This window comes from Molossus molossus, unplaced genomic scaffold, assembly GCF_014108415.1.
Source record: "Molossus molossus isolate mMolMol1 unplaced genomic scaffold, mMolMol1.p scaffold_m16_p_19, whole genome shotgun sequence".
NCBI lineage: Eukaryota > Metazoa > Chordata > Mammalia > Chiroptera > Molossidae > Molossus > Molossus molossus.
In genome coordinates, this window is record NW_023425354.1 from 43,006,579 (window position 1) to 43,025,578 (window position 19,000).

Below are 19,000 nucleotides of genomic sequence, written 5' to 3' on the forward strand. Positions count from 1 at the left end.
GACACATGGCGCTCTGGGGCCAGGGAACCTTATTAGCCCCTCAAGGGAGCAATCTCCCCACCCAAGTTGATCTGTTGCCTGGAACAATTGTAATTCCTTCTGCTGTGATTCCGCCTGAAAATTCACTGAAGTCCCCTGATAAATTAGCCTGGAAGAGACCTGGTTCCTTCACATACTCTCACCCACAAGTGTTGGCTTCTAGGACCAGAGGGAATCCCAAAACGATGGGTCAGCTACGGGGAATGTGTGCGAGAATAGGAGGCACAGGCAGTGTGAGGAGGGCGCTGTACACATCTCAGGGAACCCTCCACCTCTGGAAGTGAGTCTCCCTCTTTCACAGAGCAGGGCTGGTCAATGGAAGCCCGCGGATTCTTGGGATTTCTGTTTCCCATTGCCCGGGCCATAGGCTCCAGGCTGCAGGGAGGGGAGTTTGTCCTTTGAATGGAGTTTCTGCCTACCCTTACAATATTGTGATAGCTCTAAGATGATACTAGGTCATTACTAGAAGGGGCAGTCATCAGCTTTGTCCCCAGGGCTGGGCACCGTGTCTGAAACAGACAGGGTGTTCAGGAAATAATTAAGCCTAAGGGTCCACCTTCCCTTCGTTGAAGGCATCCATCTCTCCCTAGAGCTACCAGTAGAGGGAGCCAGCATCTCACAAGTGGAAAAGGCTGGTGAAATTGTGGGGCAATGGGGAGGGGCACTAGGTCTGCCTTTTGAGGCTGGCTTTTCTTCAAAGAACAGAACCCCAAGACATTAGTGGCCATTACTCCCTTCCCTAAGGATGACATCACACCCCACCCCCACCCCAGAAGGAGAAAGAGTCAGTTTCCCTGGCTGGGGCCCAGAGTGGGACAAGTGTCAGGCAGTTAAGAACAGCATGAGGAAGCCTGCCTGGTCATTGGCTAGGCCCAGCTAATTCTCCCTCGCCTCCCCACTTATTCCTGAGCCAGCCTGCCAAAGGGCTTGTTTCCTCTGAACTGGGGAGAGAAGATGTAATTATAGGGACCAAGGTTTTACAGAACCGGGTTTGCAGGCCCACCTTAGAACATGGCTTGGACCTCGTCCTCTTTTTGTTCCTTTTCCTGAAAGGACAGCTGTATGGACTCCCCAGTTGACCTGTCCTAACCTCTACCCCAACATCCCCTCAGTCCTCACTCCTGCTCACAGATCCTCCACCTTTCCCACTGGAACTTGAGTTCAAGATCCCCCAGTTCTACAACAGGCCCCAGGGCAGTATGGCACCTGCTCAGGAGAACCCTGCACTGAGCTGAGATCTGACAAGCTACACAAGGTCCCAGGCTAGCTGTATGACTCTAAGTCACTCAGCCATTTCAAACCTGTTTTCTTTCTGCCAGAACAGGGCTAGTTCTTGGCAATTTACTTCACTGTGTTGGGAGATCAAACAAGATAGTGTTGGTAAAAATGGTTTGAGGAAGTACTGAAAAAGCATAAGACCAGAACTGCAGTTCTCAGAGCTTGTTGAGGATTCAGCTTTGGGATCAGAACGGGAAGGTCTCTCATCTTTTCTAAAATTGACTAGCACAGAAACTGCTTGAGGACCATCCCCCAAATGTCAGAAGGGAAAGGACCACTGCTTCCTGGAAGTCTTTCTCTGAAGGCCTCTTTGCCTCATTTTGCAACAAAAGGACCCAGATGCTGTAGGCTGGCAACTCCATCTCAGGTTTCAGTGCAGGTTTATTTCAATTTTATATTTTATTCCAGGCAAGTGCTTATTACATGGATAGTATTCATGTCTCAATACCTAAAGTCTTGGAGCATGAACAGCCACTAGAATACAGTTCAATAGTAAAAATACAATATATACAAAAGTAGGGTTTTTGTAGTTTTTTTTTCCCACACAGCAGATGTATCCAAACACATAAAAATCTCTACAGTCTGGGGTCACTACAATTTATATTTCAGGAAACGGAGACACAGTGACCGAGTCCTCACTGTAAACAAGGGCCACCTCTTTGGGGGATGGGGTTGGGACCCTGGGATGGGGGAGAAGCAGCTGTTCCCGGAGAGAGTAGGGGTTCTGGTAACCCCCCACCCCCGTTTCCCTCCAGGCATTCCCTGCCCTTCTTTGGCCCCCTCCAAGGAACCAATCTCCCCCTCTCCCCGAGGTAAAGATTCCCAGCCAGTGAGCCACTCTGAACATCAAAAAGTAAAACACGCATGAGAGGTAAGATGTGTGTGCGCGCGCGTCCCCCAGGCTGGAAGGGCTAGGGAGGGGAGGGGAGGGGCAGGTGGTCCCACAGGGTGAGGACAGATGTGGTCCTGATAGCTCTCAGAAGGGAGATGCCCAAAGGGCTGGGTGGCGTCTGCCCTCTTGGGGGCACACAGCGTCACAGCATTCACAAACAACAAAAACAACAGCAACAACACCCATTGTCACCAGTCTGGACATAGTCATTCGGCACTAGATTCAGAGCCCCCACTGCTGGGGACAGGGATGGGCACGGGCAGCTGGCGGATGAGGTATCTGTGCAGGCCCGAGGGACAACTGGCTGACACAAGCTTTAACTCTGGACCAGCCTCAGGATGCAGGGAGATGAAGGAGCGGAGAGGCGGCTCACCCGTGTTCCTCGGACAGCTCCCTGGGCGCCAGGCCTGCCCTCCTCCCCGTACTTTCCATTGTAATCAACTGGGAGGAGTGAAGCTGGCTCCCCAGGGAACTAGGGTGATGGTAGCGGCTGCAGGAGCAGGAAGGCAGCAAGCTTGTGAGGTGGAAGTGCTGCGTGGGGTTGGGGGGGCAGTATGGGGCTCCCTCCCGGAGGCCTCTAAGGCATCTGATAGGCCTCCCCCCCCAGAGACACATGAGAAGGTCTCCCCCTTCCCCTGGGAGGTCTCCAGGATCAGGAAGGAACTGAAGGGGAGTTCTTAGGCATATACATCCATTCAAGACCTCTGCTGGGGCCACTCCAGAGGATCCTGAACCCCAACATTCACCCTACCCCCAAGCCTGTCAGTGCAAACTTCACACCTAGGGACACACTCTTCCTCCCCGACACTGAAAGGCCTTTGGTGAGTGTGTCCAGGTGGGGAGCCAAGTGTGCACATGTGTGTAACTGTTTTGTCTGACACAAGGCCACATGTAATAAATACCCACATAAAAAGAGAAGCCAAAGTCTGCCAAGGCGAGGGCAGGGAAGGCAGCATCCCCTATATGCCAGCTCCCCTGACTCCTCCCCACCCCCAAGCTCAGCCCTGCCTTTGGCCCAACTGAAAACCCGTTCCTGGTGGGAGGAGGGTACACTCAATAAAGCCTGCTGGAGAAAGGGGGACATTCGGGGTAAAGACGATGCCAGAGACAGAGAAGTTAGGGCAGCAGCAGCAGCCCTGCAATAGCCTGGTCCTGCCCCCTCCCTACAAGTCCCCAGGGCATATTTGGGAAAGGATTGGGGGTACTAGTGGAACCCCTGGATTTTAACTTCCCCTTTGCCTCAACATTGTGGCTTCAGGCTCCTAGAACCCAGACCAGATGCTGGTCTGTCTCCCAGGAGGCACTCCATGCACCCATCCCTCAGGGGAGTCAGGAGAGTGCCTCTAGGAGCCAAAAGCCACACCCAGGGATGGGAATGGGGGTCCAGAGAAGCCCAGTCCAGACCTAGGCCAGGGGGTGGAGGGGATGATGGAGACAGCCAAGTCCCTCCTTTCCCGCCCCACCCTCAGCCTGCCCTCTTGAGGTCAGGAGCCCAGTAAGGGTTGAAAGGCTCAGAAGCTTGGCAACAGCTTGGGTTTGGTTTACCGTTGGTAGAAAATCATCTTAACTAGTTTCTGCTGTAAGGAATCACAGTGACTGCAACTTGGTTGGAGAGGCCCAGGCTGGGGCACCCACCTGTCTGGGTAGGACTTCAGACCAGCCACTTCCTAGGACTTGTCACCTGTACTTAGAGCAGGGCCCAGAGTGGTCCCCAACTTTTTGGGCCAAGTTGCTTCAGTTCAGCTCCCCCCCTTTTCCCCTCCAAAGGCCTGGGAAGAGAAGGCTGAGGCTTGGGAGGGGAGGGTCTAAACGCTCAGCCACATCACCAGACAGAGCAATAGCAGCAGCAGCAGCACAGGAAGGCGGCGTGGAGGGAGAAGTTGGAGAACACGACGTCACATCGAACTGGTTTCAGGGGACTGGATGGGGAGGCAGGAACAGCACCAGGCCAAATAGGCAGCATGTCCACCAGAGCGTCTCTCATCACTTTATCAAGTCCTAGTGCAGTGGGCTAACCCCCTGCCCTGTGCCCAGCTCCCTGGGGCGGCCTCTCCCTCCCCTGGCTCAGAGTCTCTGCACCCCCTTCCCCTAGGAGGCCTGGGGGTGGGTGTGGGTGGGGTGGGCCTGGGCCTGGCTGGAATGTGTGGAGCTGGTGGGAGAGTGTGGGGATAGGTCCCCCTCCTTGCCCCTACTGGGGGCCTCTGAGTGGCCTCATCCTCAAGCCAGCTTGAGTGTGCTGACCGGGAAGGAGGGCATGGTGACCATGGTCACAGGGTTGAGCACTGTCTGGCCCACCAGCTGGGGGTGGTGCACCACCTGAGCCCCCACAGCTGGCTTTGCCATGACGGTGGCGGGGGGCCCCAGCCCAGCTGTGCCATTCACTTGCTGGTGCGAGAGGGTGTGGGCAATGTGGCTCACCGCCACGGGCTGGCTCACTGCCACGGGCTGCGGGTACAAGGGAAGCTGGGAGCCAAGGTGGGCCACGTGGTTAAGGGTAGCAGGGTGTACTGTGATGTGGCCAATGGGGGGTGTGGCAGGTGCCAGCTGCACAGCAGGGCTGGGAGCTGAGGGGGCAATGTGAGCGATATGCTTGCCGCCTGGCCCCTGGAGAACGTGGTTCACAGTCTGGATGACTGAGGCGTGGGTGGTGGCCGTGTGGGCAATGACTGTAGAGCCTCCCCCAGATGCAGCCACCAAATGGGCCGGAGCTGGCACCAGCGTCTGGGCAGGGGCAGCTGGTGGGGGAGGTGGGGCTGGCAGAGGTGTCTTCTGCTGTGGCGGCGGCTGCTGCCCAGGAAGGTGGGCAGGAGAAAGAGCCACAGGCTGGGAGTGGGGGTGTGGGTGGGGAGGCAGAGGTGCAGGGGCGGTGCTGGGCAGTGGCTTCGGCAGCTCCGGGTGGGGGCGATGGCTCAGCTTAGGTAGGTTCAGGCCGGCCTGGTCCTCCTCCATATCCTCGTCTATGTTGTCCTCACCCTCTGTGGGGGGACACGAGGACAGGGATAGGTCAGAGGGCTTGGAAACAAGAGGCTAGAAAAACAGATATCCCTGGGGGTCCAGGAGATCATGGGGCTGGGGTGAGAGGGCATCTTTCCCAGCAGGCAAAGGCCTGGCCAGGTAGCCTGACATTTGAGGGGTGGGGCTCACCAGAGGCAGTCGAGGTGGAAGCCTGGTCGTCCTCAGGCTGGCCTGTCTGTCGGAGCACACGGTCAATCTCCAGCACGTCCATCCACTGGCTCAGCTCGTGTTTGAGCTCTGCCAACCTCTGCTGCGTGGCAATCTTCTCCCGCGCCAGCCGCTCCATCTCATGCTCATATTCCTTCTCCTTCCTCTTCAGGGACTGGAGAATAGGGCAAGGAAAAGCAGGATACCCTGAGCAACAACCTCAGGGCCCACAGTACCTCAAACATCCCCCTACAGCCACGCTTGCTTCCAGATCACCTGGTCCACAGGGGCAGGTCTGCAGTGACCAGGCCGCCCAGGCTGACGGGGGCTGCTGGAGACCACACTTGCCTCCTGGGCCATCGCTCTGCCCAGTGAGGCCCTCCCTGTGTCCCAGGGAATGTGGCCTCTCTGGCAGATGCCATTGAAAGAAAGCACAGATCCAGACCAGCGGCTTCCCCTTCTCCACATCAACTGTGTCCTGAAGGGCTTCGCTGCCTCTTGCCCCATCCACCCTCCTGGCAGCACCTCCCTCCATTCTGCAGATGACAAAAGGTGTAACCGATTTCCGGGGTACTGCCCAAGACCTATACCGCATTCGTACCATTGTGTCACTCAGTGATGCCACAAGCTACCCTCTTGGGAACCCATTCCCCAAAGAACCCCAATGGTTCGGCCTTTTCTCCATCTCATCATTCACTACTCTCCTTAACTTCAGTGTCCTTAGAGGATGACCCACTAGACTTTGTAACACCGCCCCCCCCCCCCCCCCCCCCCCGTTCATTCTTGACTGACCTCCATCTGGCCCCAGCAGCTGCTGGCTCTGCACCTCCACTCTGACCTCCTAGGTTACTCCGTGCAGTGCCCACCTGTGACACCTCCCCACACTGCCCACAGCCTTCACAATCCCCAGGCTCTGGAATGTGCCCCTCCTTTAACACCTGTACCTGAGTTGAATGATCAATGAGAAATGGCTCTTGGGGTACAGTGACTTGACTGAGCACCCCTGAGAGGCTTCTCTTTCACCACAGGCTCCAGGTCCCTCCCACCCCCAAGAAACTGATGCCACCCACTTCACTCAAGACACCAGGGGAGCTCCCTTACACAGGGTGCCATCTCCCCTCAAGTTCTCCAGGGCCACAGGCAACCTTCTGCCCGTTAGGTTGCCTCCCAGAATGTGGCTTTGCTCTCCTATCAGAAGGGTCTCCAGTTTCCCTTTGCATGAGGCTTAAAAGCAGCCCCAATGTGCCAGCCCATGTCTTATTTCCCTGCTCCCTTCCACCCAGAAGTCTCACCCGTCCTACATGACCTCCTGACTCGGACACTATTAAACCAACCTAAGTTTCACAGGCCTCCCTGTTGCTGGCTTCTCCTCTGTCCAGGCATGACTGATGGTTCAACCAGATGACACGGCCAATTCTGCCCTGCTACCTCCCAGATCTCTTACCTGAACTTCTCTTGAGCTTCTAGCTTCCAAGACTTGCCAGTCACGACCAGGTGCAGAGCCCACTGGCTCTTTATATACCAAACTCACCAGGTTGTCTTAGTTTGCTTCTCCCAACCCTGCGTATCCAGACGCTCACACGCTCACACAGGGATCCTCCCCTCTCACTCCTGAGTCTTATCTGCTCCTGCTCTAAGACTACACTTGGGCCTCCACCTCCTCCACTGTCCCCCCCATCCCATGCCTTCACCAGTACATCCTCCTGACATCCACCACACACCTGAGCATTGTATGACACTGTCAGGTCACACTTAATCAGACATTGACTCATATCACAAAATATTTCATGTTTAGCTCTCCACTCACACACACCATCCTGTCCAGCCCTGTGAGAGAGGGCAAGGACTCTTCTATAAGTAGCTTATATCCCGACTCCACCAGTGGCCAGGACAGAGCTATGTACAACATCGTACCTGGTCCCAAGGGAAGAATCTGTGAGGATTCGATTGTGTTAGTTCCCTCCTCTATCCTGTTTCTCCCCTTCACCACAGAAGAATTACAGTCACTCATTTCTTTCCTAAGGGCAGTTTTGCAGCAGCCTGTCTTGACTGTTCACCTGCCCTTCTTGGGCGTAACAATGTCTTCAACTCCACACATCAACCAGGCCTAATTTCCCCTCACTCCTCCGACAGCCCCTAACTCCTTGTGTTTCTGACCTCACCAGTAAGATACCTTAAACATTAGTGTCTGAGACACAAAACCCCAATATAGCCATGCTCTGTCTGTAGTAGCCTGAAACCTGGTAGCTTTATACTTCTGTAGCCAGTACCAGGCCACACAGTCCCTCTATCATCTTGCCTTTGAGATTAGCCTGCTTCTTCCCATATTTCTGCGAGAAAGAGCCCTTCCCTTACCCACACACACCTGTCTTGGCTTCTCATCCAAAGAAGCCAGTACTGAACATGATATCAGTTAAGGCCACATCAATGAGAGGGCCTGTGGTGAGTCAACCTTCACTCCAACCTGGCTACGGGGGGCTGGAGGTGGCTGTCCTGAATTCTACCTGCTAGCAGGGAAGGTAGACTTCTGGCTCAGCGAGAGCGAACATCAGGGACCCAAACCTTAAAAAAAAACAAAACAAAACAAAAACGCTTTTTGCCCTGGCTGGTTTGGCTCAGTGGTTAGAGCATCAACCCGAGGAATCAAGGGCACATACCTCGGTTGTGTGTTCAATCCCCTGTCAGGGTCATGAAGGAGGCAGCCAAACGATGTGTCTCTCTCACAGTGATGTTTCTCTCTTTCCCTCCCCCAACTCTATCTAAAAAAAAAAAAAAAAATCAATGGAAGAATATCCTCGGGTAAAGATTAAAAAGTTTTCATCGATTTTCAGAGAAAGAGAAAGGGAGAGGGGAAGAGAGAGATAGAAACATCAATGTGCTGCCTCCTGCACACCCCCTGCCTGAAACCTGGGCATGTGCCCTGAACCGGAATCCAACTGGTAACCCTTTGGTGTATGGGACAATGCTCAACCTACTGAACCACAACTGCTGGTTCAAACCTCCTTTTCTCACCTAGCCCAGTTCCCCACAAGCCTAGAGGCCCCTGAAAAGTTTTCCTAGGGTCTACTTTAGTCCACACTGCTTCTTTTAAAACCCATTCCCTTTCTAAGGCTACCTGGATATGTGGTTTGGTACCTGCCTACCCCTCCTCTTCCTGTCTGTCCACTTAACTGGGTCTTTCTTCAAATTCTTTACCTCCTAGCCACTCTGGGTCTGGCTGGGGACTAGGCCTCCCACAGCTTCCTGCCACAGCACATGACCAAAGCCCTCAGTCTTCACGCCCTACATGGTCTCTCCAGTACTTTTTTTGACTCCCATCTAGTGCCCTGCTGCCTCCCAACTGTGAGTGGCAACCCTCCTGCTGGAGAAACTTTTGCCTGCGTTGTGCTCTACTTCGCCTAGATCACCCTGAGACCTTCAGGTCTCATCTCAAATGCTTCATCCTTAGCAACAACACCCTAACCCCACAGAACAAATCCTGCAGTCTCTGTCCTACTTCGCCCTCATGGCACAGTCCTCTGTTTGGTTTATTTGTTTATATTCTGCCACCAGACCAAACCTATGAGGACAGAGACCCACACTTTTTTCTTTGTTCCCCACTTTATCCTCAGAATTAGACACAGGTCTGTCCTTAAATATTTGGAGGGGGGGGGGGGGGAGAGACAGAAACATCAATGTGAGATGGATCCGTTGCCTCCGAGGACCCCGACCAGGGCCAGGAATCAACCCACGACCCCGTGGTACACAGGCCAATGCTCCAACAGCTGAGCCAAAGAGCCTTGTAAAATTCTGCCTCCATTGTATGCCCCAGGACAAGTAATTCTATGGACAGCCTGGGTCCAAGGTGCGCATCCTATTCAGCCCAAGCCCATATCCCGGAGTTTGCTGGTTCCACTGAATCGCTGTGATTTATTTTCAAATCCATACGTCATGCAAGACTCCCTTCCCTAAGTATGCGTCTATAAAAAAGAACCTTCAAATTTCTCAACAACTGCTATTAAGTCAATATTTATAAAGGTCCAATTCCCCTAACATCCCCATGACGAGATGCTATTTTTTTCCTATTTAGCATCACCACAGTACAGGAGAAAAAAAGGATATTCACAGGAATATCACAGCATTTGGACAGGGATTTGCTCCCAGGCCATATGAAAGACCAGTAACTTACAGTCAAACCCAAATTCCGCAAAAACATCCCAGAAATAAGTCTCCCCGGCACGATCCTAAACCCACAGCCCGGCCCCTCCCCCTCCCGCGCCATTCCGGACACAGGCAATGCTCCGCCCCTCCAGGGGCACGCGCGCACCCACGCGGACCCGGCTTTGCAGCGTCACCCCCTCGGGCCGCACCCTCCCTCCTAGCTCTCAGGAGCCCCGCCCCCGCCCGGTCCCACCAACCCGCGGCCAGGCCACGCCTCTCCCGGGTGCTGGGAAGCGCGCCAGCCCCGCCCGGCAGAGGGCGGGCGGAAGGGCGCGCGTCTGCGGGAGGATGCCTGCCGGGAGCAGTCCCGAAGCAGTGCCTCCGCCCTTCAACAAGTCAGGCAGCGGTTACCTCAGGGCTGTGACCCGGCAGTTGAGGCCGGTGGTGGTGGTGGTGGTGGGAGGGGTGGTGGTGGTGGTGGTGGTGGTGGGAGGGGTGGTGGTGGGAGGGAGGGTGGTGGTGGTGGTGGGAGGGGTGGTGGGAGGGGTGGTGGTGGTGGTGGTGGTGGTGGGAGGGGTGGTGGTGGGAGGGAGGGTGGTGCTCTGCCGCTGGCTTCTAGCCCAGCCCCCAAGCTTCCAGAGGCGCAGATAGGGAGACCCAAGGCTCCTCCGCCCCCGCCCGCGCGGGAAGAAGCCTAGGCCCCTCCCACTCCCCCAACGGCTGGTTCCGACTCCGTCTCAGCTGCAGCCGTGCGTGGCGGTCCGCCCCACCCCCACAGCCTCCTTCCCGGCACGCGGAACCTTCGGCCGGTTTCCAAGGAAACCGAAACTCCGGCCGTCATGGCAACAGTCTTATCTGGCGGGCCCACCCCCCCGCCCTGTACTGCAGAGGAGAGCCAATGCCCAAAGGAAGGGGACACACAGGAAAGCCCCTTGGAAAGAGCTTTTTAAAAATCCAGACGGAAGGAGAGCGTAATTTTTAAAGGTTCGGTGTCACCGTGACTATTTGTCACCCAGTCAGACCGCCGCACTTCCCCAAAGCCCCCTCAATGCACCCACTGGAGGGATCTTCATCCTTCTGGGGTGAAAGTAGGGGGCTTCACTGGCGCGCTGCCCAGAAGGAGCCACGCTCCGGGGACCGGGGACCCCACCCACCCACGAGCCTCGGGCCGAATCCGGTTCCCGCCCCGGCACTATGGGCGGGGTGGAGGCGAGGGCGGGGGCCGCTCCACGCCCTTTTCACCCGTGGTGCACTAACAGCATCAGGCCATGGACCACGGACGGACGGACGGACGGCACCAGTTCGACACACAGCTGCCAGGCCCAGCAGTTGCCGGGGCTCTGCGGGGCGGTCCGGCGGGGGTGGGGGGGAGGGAGGCAGAGGAGCCCCGCTACTACACTCCCTGCGCAGGCGCCCTCCCGCCCCCTCCTGGGCGGGGAGCCCCGCTGACGTCAGCCGGCCATGTGCTCAGCGCCCGCGTGGAGGCGGGCGGGGCCGCGGAGAGGGGCGGAGGGCCGCAGGAGTGGGGAGGAAGCTGGCGGAGCTGCGGCCAGCACTGCCACCGCCCGCCTCCTCTCCCCCAGGCCTCCCTCCCCCATACCTGGATGTACCGCAGTGCCGTCCGCAGCACGCTCAGATTCGATGTCTTCTTGTCGTCCACGTTGGGGATATTGCGCTTCAGGGTCTCAAAGCATTCCTTCAGATGGGCCCTCCTGAGGAGAGGAGGGCGAGCACCGCTGGTCAGCCAGCGCGAGGGGGTGGGGGGACGCGGTGGGGGAAGGGAGGGAAGGCCCAAGGAAGCTTGGGGGACCAAGGGTAGAACCAGATCACACACGTACACACACACACAGACGCACGCACGCGCACACACACACACACCTGTTCTTCTCCAATTTGTTGTGGACTTCTCTGGTTCCGATCCTGCAACCCAGACAGACAGGAGGCTCAGGGAGGAGGGCCCGATTAGACGGCCTTCCTGCCCCCTGCCCCCACCCCTCAAATGCCACAGGCTTTTTGCTCCCGACTTGACCTCTCTATGAAAGCAGCAAGGGAAGATGTTCACCCAGTGCGCTGTTGCATTCACCCCATGGAGGGCACATGTGTACTCATAATTCACAACCCCGTTAACCCTCCATCCCACCTCTCCACCTCTGAGACAGAAGGGCTCCTCAGGCTCAAAGAAATATGCAGTTGACCCCAGCCCTTACCCAGGAGGTCCAGAATACAGCACTCTTTCCAAAGGCCCTACAAATGCTATCAGCCCAAACCTTGGAGGGAATCAGGGAACACAGAAGCTTGAGAACAACAGAGGGCAATAGTCATTCCCCACTCCCGAGATCCTGCTGGGCACAACACAGTGAGAATGTGTCCAAATATAGGAGGACGATTTTTTGTTGGAGAGGTAGGGAGGACACGGTTCTGAAGGGCTAGCTGGGGAGAGTAGTTTCTCTTGCACACACAGCCCAGGGGGTGGGCATTTCTCTCCATTCCACCAGCCCCAACTCTGCCACACCTCACTCACCCCCCAGGCCTCTTCTTCTGTTCGCTGGATTTGACTTCTTCAGCTGGTGCCAACTTCAGGGTCCCAAGAGTGGGTGGGGGTGGCTGCTGGGGGGCCAGCTGGGGTTGGACTCCAGGATGTGGTGCTATGGTCAGGATGGGTGTGGGGAGGGGCTGCAAAGGCTTGGGGCTGCCGGTGGGCTTGGAGTCTGGCAGCAGGGGTGCAGGGGTGGGCACCTGGGGCCTGGTGGGCAGGGGAACAGAATCCTTAATGCTAAGTCCAGGGGTGCTAACCAGGGCTGGCTGGCGAGGTGCCAAGGGCAGAGGCTGGGCTGTAGGGGGCAGTGGTGGGGGTGGGGGCAGAGGCTGAGGGGAGTTGGTCACTACTGGAATAGGAATGACAGTCAGTGGGGTGGGGGTGGCAAGTGGTGGTGGAGGTGCTGGTGGGGGTGCTGGTGGCGACAGAGGCAGGGGTGGTGCCTCGATGCGGGGTTCCTCCACAGGCAAAGCATGGGCCAGCCTGGCCAGGCTGCTGGCCTTCTTCTGCTCCTGCTCCCGCTCCAAGCGAAGCCGCTCCTGCTCCTCTACGCAGAGAGAACAGAAGGGGTGTCTCAGCAGGGCCAACAATCCTGGACCCCAGTTTCACCTGTGCTCTGACCATAGCCCATCTTCTGACCTTGTCTCAGGCAGGGCTCAGTAACACCTCTGCTCAGCTTGAGATGCCACAAATATCCATCCACACCCAGCTAGACTCTGGGCTATGTGCTGGGGGCACAGCAACGAACAAATAAAACAAATCCAGTCTCTCCTTTTGGGGAGCTCAAAGCCTGGAGGGTGGCAGGAGGGACAAGTAACAGGGTAAAATAACAGAGAAGGCAGGCCTTGGCGGAGTGGGAGCTGTCAGAAAGGATGCTGGAGGCTTAGCCATCTGAAGGTTGAAGGGTTAGACAGCTGATAAGCAGAGGTCAGGAGCAAAAGGGTGATAGATGAGGTGGGCAGAGGCCAGACCATGATGGACAGATCATAGCTTCTGGGCAAGACCTTCAACAATATTTGCCAAGTACTTTCTAGAAGGGAGGTAATACCTTCATTTCACAGATTGAGATAAATTAGCTAAGAGAGGCAAAGTATTTATTGAGGGTCACACAGCAAGTTACAGGTGAAATGGGTAGACCCATCCAGATCTCTATGACACAGGGTGGACGCCTGGTACTTACTGTGCCACCTTATGCTCACTAGGGTCTACACACACACCTGGGTCTTCACAAGAGCCCCCCACAGGTGGGTCAGGAATATCACCTTCAGCTCACACATGAGGAAACCTATTTTCCTCAGGGACCCTAAAAAACATACTTGATCCTTCTCTGCCCTTTGTCATGCTAGAACTCATTTCCCTCAAATCCCATACCACCACCCACCACCCCCAGCAGCGTAAAGTAAAAAGGTACAAGCCAGGCAAAAAGGAAAGCCATACTTTAATAGAGGTTGAGCAAGGCAATGAGCTGGGGCAACATTATACTATCCACCCAGCACCTCTGCTGAAAGAAAGCCCTGCAGGAAAGGGAGGCCTGCTCAGCAGCTGCTGGGAACAGCGGAAGGGGAGCAGCCCCTCCTGTTCCAGAGGCCCCACTCTACTGCCACCGTGCCCCACTTGGGGGCCCCTGGCTAGAGAGCTGGGCTGGAGCACTGGGGAATTGACTGTAGCCCCCAGGCAAGGGAGCAGGCTGGTCAACCTGCCCCGGATTCACCACACTGCTGACTAACCCAGCTGACAGCATGGGCACGCCCCAAATAGGCCATCCCACAAGGGGTAGGGCTGAGTGACGAGGTTGGCTTAGTGCCCCCTTCAGCAGGAGGGCATCAACCCCCTACTTGTCTGTTGGGCTCAGGGGCCCCAGAAAACCAGAGTTCGGGGCCCTTTGGCCAATTAACAACTTCAGTGAGCCAGGCCTGCACTGAGCCCCTCCCTCCCACAGAAAAGAGGCAAAGGAGGAAGTAGAGGGGGATGTGCTCTGAGAGGGGAAGCACTCAGTGGTTTCCCAGCAGCCAGAGCTCAGGGGCTGGACAGGTCAGCACCAGCCTCTTCCGTATCTGTATTTCCCCTGCCCTTCAGGAAGGGGAGCTGCCAGGCCACAGCAGGCCTACTCCAATGAGGGAAGGCCTTGCTCTCCCAGGTCTTTCCAACCAGCACTGTCTTATGTTACAGCCACAAAGAAAACCAGCTCTCTGCTCCAGGTTCCCACAGAACACACTGGGAAAGAAACCCGATGAGTTCCAGCTATGGAGCCCTTCTCGGGCCCAGCCTGGGACATTCCTGGTCCACTTCCCTGCCCCCACTTTCACCTCCCCCCTCCTCATCCTCAAGACAAGGCCCTGGAGCCCAACACAGTCCCAACCTCCATTCCTTTGAGCCAGGACCCAAACCTCCATTGGCCTTGGGTCAAGTGTCCCACTCTCCCTTATTTAGGAGGAAAGACAGGGCCCCAAACCCAAGGGTAGGTGTGCTGGGAACTCAGACTGAAGGCAAACCTCATTTTCCCATATTGTAAAGAAACTCCAAAGCTCACCCAGAAGATGGCAACCTCCTCACCTACCCTCTGTCTTCCAAAGCCAGGCAGGTATGCCTCACAGGTGCCAGAAAGGACCCAGGTGAAAGACCAAAATTTATCACATCTGGATCAGCATGAAAAAGCTTCACTGGTGGTGAAGAACAGGGGGGTGGCCCAGGCCAGATCCAGCCCACCAAAGCTTCCTCCTACCCACCAGCTCTAACTCAATCCCAACCCAGTAGCTACCCCCTTCCAGTGCACTGAAGAGGGAGAGATAAAGTTGGGGAAGCAAGCCGGCAGCCCCTTGGGGCCTCCCTCAAAAGCATATGGGTTTAGGCTCTTTAAAGCAATGCTCTGCTGCACCCATGGGTGCACTCCCTTCTCACTCCCACATATGCACATACATACTGTGATACCTTCCCTGGGCTCTGCCCAAAGGCTGAATCCCACCCCCACCCCCACCCCCACGGAATTTAATATGACTCCTCTGGGGTGCTCCAGGGGCCGCAGTGGAGAGTATGGGCATTGTGCTCCCTTCAGCCATCCCCAGTCACTGTGGTCCAGATGCTCAGCAGGCTCAGAGCTGGGGCCTGAGTCATCCACGCCAGGTGGCCCCAAATGTTCAGGGTCATTTTCCCCTTTTGTGTGCTATTAGGGAGCTTAGCACATAAGGCAGGCCCAAAGCGCAACTAGGTCAGAAGCCTTGAACACGCAACCAGCTCCCTCCAATCAAGGTAGAATAGGGTCCCAATGGAGCCAACTCAAGAATGCTGGAAATGACCAAGCCCTCCAGCTGACCACCAGGATGGCCTTGCTGTTCCCTCTCTGCTCTCTCTCTCCCTTTCTCTCTCTCAGGCACATACATCCTCAGGTTCATCATGTGAGCAATCTGGCTGCTCTAGGTCAGGAAACTGACCCTTGAGGTTAAATGGGGGCAAGCACAAGAGACTCCCTGTTCAAAGCTGCTCATCAGGTACATAACCCAAGATAGCAATTCTGGTCAGCAGGTTCATGCACCACTCCCTTCTCTCCCATTCTTCCCATTCCCAGTCTGAGGACAGGCTCTCAAGAAGTAGAAAAAAAATGAATTCTGGAGATTAAGTTGCCATAGCCAGATCTACCCATCTGAACAGGAGTTTTGGGGTAGATCTGGCTTTCCAGCATCCATCCACCCACTAAGAACCCTGCCCCACCAACAAGCTGTGATTGGGCAGCTAAACTAGGCTTCAACTCAGCTCCCTACCCCCAGTCTTCACCATCTGGGGGAGAGGGCAGGGCTCTGCAACTTCTGAGGGGAGAATCATTCCCAGGTTCCTTCAGTGCTGTACACATCCTCCCTGTCCTTACTGGTCATCTGTGGACTTATTTATTTTGGAAAGTGTGGACAGATAACAGTGGGGGTCTTCTCCCTTTGCCGTTATGGTCAACTAGCCTGCAGGTAAAGTAAAGGTGAGGTAAATATTTCCTTGGGACAAGGTACACAACGGGGAGGGACACAATAGGTATTCTCGAATTGTACTGTGTTGATGGTGGCAGCAGGTGTCTCAGTCTCTCCAAATCTTGTGCAAGCTACTCCTCCTGCAGCTGGGCACGCGGGAGTTCTTGGTCACCACCAGCACTATCCACCGCCTGACCCTGCTCTGGACCCCAAAGACAAGAGGGGAGGGACGTTTGGGCTGATGTCTCAGTCTGTCAGTTCTGAAAAACCCAAGCATATCGGTCTCACATATCTCGAGTGACTCTTGACCTTGAGAGGCCGGTCAACCCAACTAGGCCAGTGGACCCACTGCTCCCCCCGCCCCTGGCCTGCTGCGACCCCCTCCCACTCTCCCCACCGGCCGCGGTGGCGGCAGGAGCGCGCGCGCGCGCGCGCACACACACACACACACACACACACACAACACATACTACTACCTCCTGCATGACTCATCATTGAAGCAACAATAGGCAGAGAGAAAGGAAAGGAGGGCGAAGCGAAATCTCCACCACAACCAACCCAACTGAAGGGTTGGGAAGGGGAGGGTTGGAGAGAGCAGGAGTCCTCCGATACTGCATACACACTGAAGCCCTGGCAACAGTCCGGAAAACGGAGGTCTTTCCTCTAGACCCTATTTCTGCAGAACCCTTAAGCTGGGGACCATTAACAAGGGCGCGTGGGGATAGGGAGCATCTGAAATTTTCATCTCCCCCGTGTCGAGGGAGCATCAAAGTTTGCCCCTTCTTAGCCTGGCTCATTCCACAATGTGACCGGGGTTGTTGCCAGGGGGGTCCTGGTGAGAACGTTTTGGGGTCAGTGGGAATATATGAGCTCTAAATATCCTGTTGCTCTGTAACTCTGAGGGTTTCCCTCACCTCACGATCAAAAACAGGAGGTTGGAGCGAGAACCGACAGGTGAGCTGGGCTCCTCCCTCACAAGGCAAAGAGGCTCTCCGGGAGAGATACCCAGTGCCCAGAGCCAGGGTCCAACCGGACGCCAGGCCCTTGGCCAGCCCCGCCCAGGCCCCGCCTCTGGTCGACCGCGAGGCAGCAAGGGGCTGGGCCGCGCGGTCCCTAGCGGGAGTGTCCCCGGTGCACGTGGTCGGGGGCGGGGCCCGTCCACGTCACCACCGGGTGTAACCAACGGGCTTGGTACGCAGACACACGCAACATTCCAGCCGAGAGCGGGTATGGAACGCGCAGACACGCCACATTCCACACTGGCTAAAGTGGGGAGCAGAAAGGGGTGCCCAGGGGCTGCCCACAGCGACCTGCAGGCCGTTTTTCAAATACCCAATCAGCCGGCTTTCACCCAAACCCCTGACGCGCGACCCAGCCCAAGCTCTGGGAGGCGGGGTCAGGCGGGGCTGGCCAAGATCATAAGACACGCGATGTCATTTCATTCTGCAAAGGCCGCCTCCGCCCCAGTGGCGCGTAGATCTGCTGGGAGCGCCCCCCGCACCCTCCCCATAGGGCCAAGGAATCCAGAGAGTTGCTCCATGTAGAGTAATTCCTTCCCCCCACTCCGTTACACACACGCCCACTCGTGTGCACTATACATTCACCCGTGTACATGTCCGTTCATCCACTCTTCTCGAGGCTCCCATCACACATCCCCCGTGCACACAAGCACGCACACACGGGTCTGCCACCCCACGCAACACCACTGCTCACCCCACCCCCGGCTCACACATCCTCAGAGCTACCGAGGGCGCCACTGACCCACGCGGAAGGAGCCTCCACAAAAGGTGTACAAGGGGTGGCAGACAGCCGGGTGGCGCTCACAGGAGCGGGGTCCCTCGCCGCATGTTAATGAAGTCATTAATTAATTTCACTGCCCACAACACTCCTCCCTCCCGGGGCGGCGGCTCGTGCGCCGAGCCTTGCACTGCCTGGCTTCGCGGGGCGCCCGGGAGGGGGTCTTGTCTGTGTTTCGGCGTCGGTTCGGGAACCGGGGTAGCTCGCCTCCCATTCCCCGGTGCCCCAGGGGCCCAGCCCGGCCGCTCACCACGTGCTCTCTGTTGTTGCTGCGCTTGCCATTCCAGGAAGCGGGCCGCCTCCAGTAGCGTCTCTATGCTCATCGCGCCGAGAGCTGCCGGGGGCGCGCCGGGGCCGAGACTGCGGCCCGCGAGCCAGGCACAGGACAGGCTGGCGGGCAGGCAGGAGGGAGGGATCACCTCCGGAGGGCGACAGGGTTGGGCGGCGCAGCGCACTCCGCAGGCAAGAACGGGGGAGCACAGGGAGAAAAATCAATGTCTCCCAAAATATTTGCAAAATATAATTTGCAAATTAAAATAATTTGATGCAAAAAAAAAAGGCGCCACTGTCTTTTTCCTTCCCCTCCCTCTCTTCCTTCCTTCTATTGCCTCCCGCCCCGCGGCCCCCAGGAGTCCCGCCGACAAGAAAAGGCTTTGCAACAAGATGGCGAGGAGGCACCGACACACACAACAAGGGAAGGAGCCGCGCTGCCCCCGGCCGCCGCCCCCGCTACTACACCGGGGCCGAAGCCAAAGCCCGGACCGGAGCCCCCACCCGCAGGGCCCAGGCGTCTCACGGAAGGAGGGGCGGGGTTGGGAGCGAGCTGTCCCCGCCCACTATATGCGGCGGGAGCACACGTGGCCTGGGTTGGGGGTGGGAGAAGCTGGGGCCGGATTCGCGCCCTTCATTTCCGCTTTCCCGCCTCGCCCCGCCCCGATTGCATGCCACAAGTTGAGCAAGGACTGTGGGGGTGTGTTTGGGTTATTCACAACAAAATTTGTCCTGCTGGAGGGAAGAAAAGGTGGAAAATTCAACACTTAAGTAGCTCAAAGAAGGACATTCTAGGTCAGGGAAACAATTGGATGGTAGAGACCGGCCTGATCCCTGGGTCTCTGCTCCCTACCCACACGTGACCCAATTCCTGCTACCACCCGGCTGTTGCAATTGCCCCGGGACCCGCCCCTGGGCGGAGCTGACAGCAGGAGG

The 19,000-nt window shown here is 56.7% G+C and overlaps 1 protein-coding gene across 1 annotated transcript; it reads right to left on the minus strand.

The window, feature by feature from the left end:
* Positions 1–1,676: 1,676 nt before the first annotated feature.
* Positions 1,677–18,529, minus strand: MNT (MAX network transcriptional repressor). The gene is made up of 6 exons (XM_036269203.1): positions 18,045–18,529; positions 12,033–12,594; positions 11,390–11,431; positions 11,112–11,223; positions 5,354–5,546; positions 1,677–5,184 (listed from the first exon to the last, which is right to left on the minus strand). The coding sequence occupies exons 1-6, from the start codon at positions 18,115–18,117 to the stop codon at positions 4,427–4,429; spliced, it is 1,740 nt and encodes a 579-aa protein (XP_036125096.1). The 5' UTR covers positions 18,118–18,529; the 3' UTR covers positions 1,677–4,426.
* Between the last annotated feature and the right edge of the window lie 471 nt (positions 18,530–19,000).

What these genes read in the sequence shown, in the direction of transcription:
- MNT (XM_036269203.1), bottom strand. Translation starts at nt 18,117, where the DNA reads ATGAGCATAGAGACGCTACTGGAGGCGGCCCGCTTCCTGGAATGGCAA. An exon ending in CAGAAGAAGAGGCCTGGGGG is followed by an intron (nt 11,432 to 12,032) that starts GTGAGTGAGGTG and finishes TCTGGGTTGCAG; the next exon opens with GATCGGAACCAGAGAAGTCC. An exon ending in AACAAATTGGAGAAGAACAG is followed by an intron (nt 11,224 to 11,389) that starts GTGTGTGTGTGT and finishes TCCTCTCCTCAG; the next exon opens with GAGGGCCCATCTGAAGGAAT.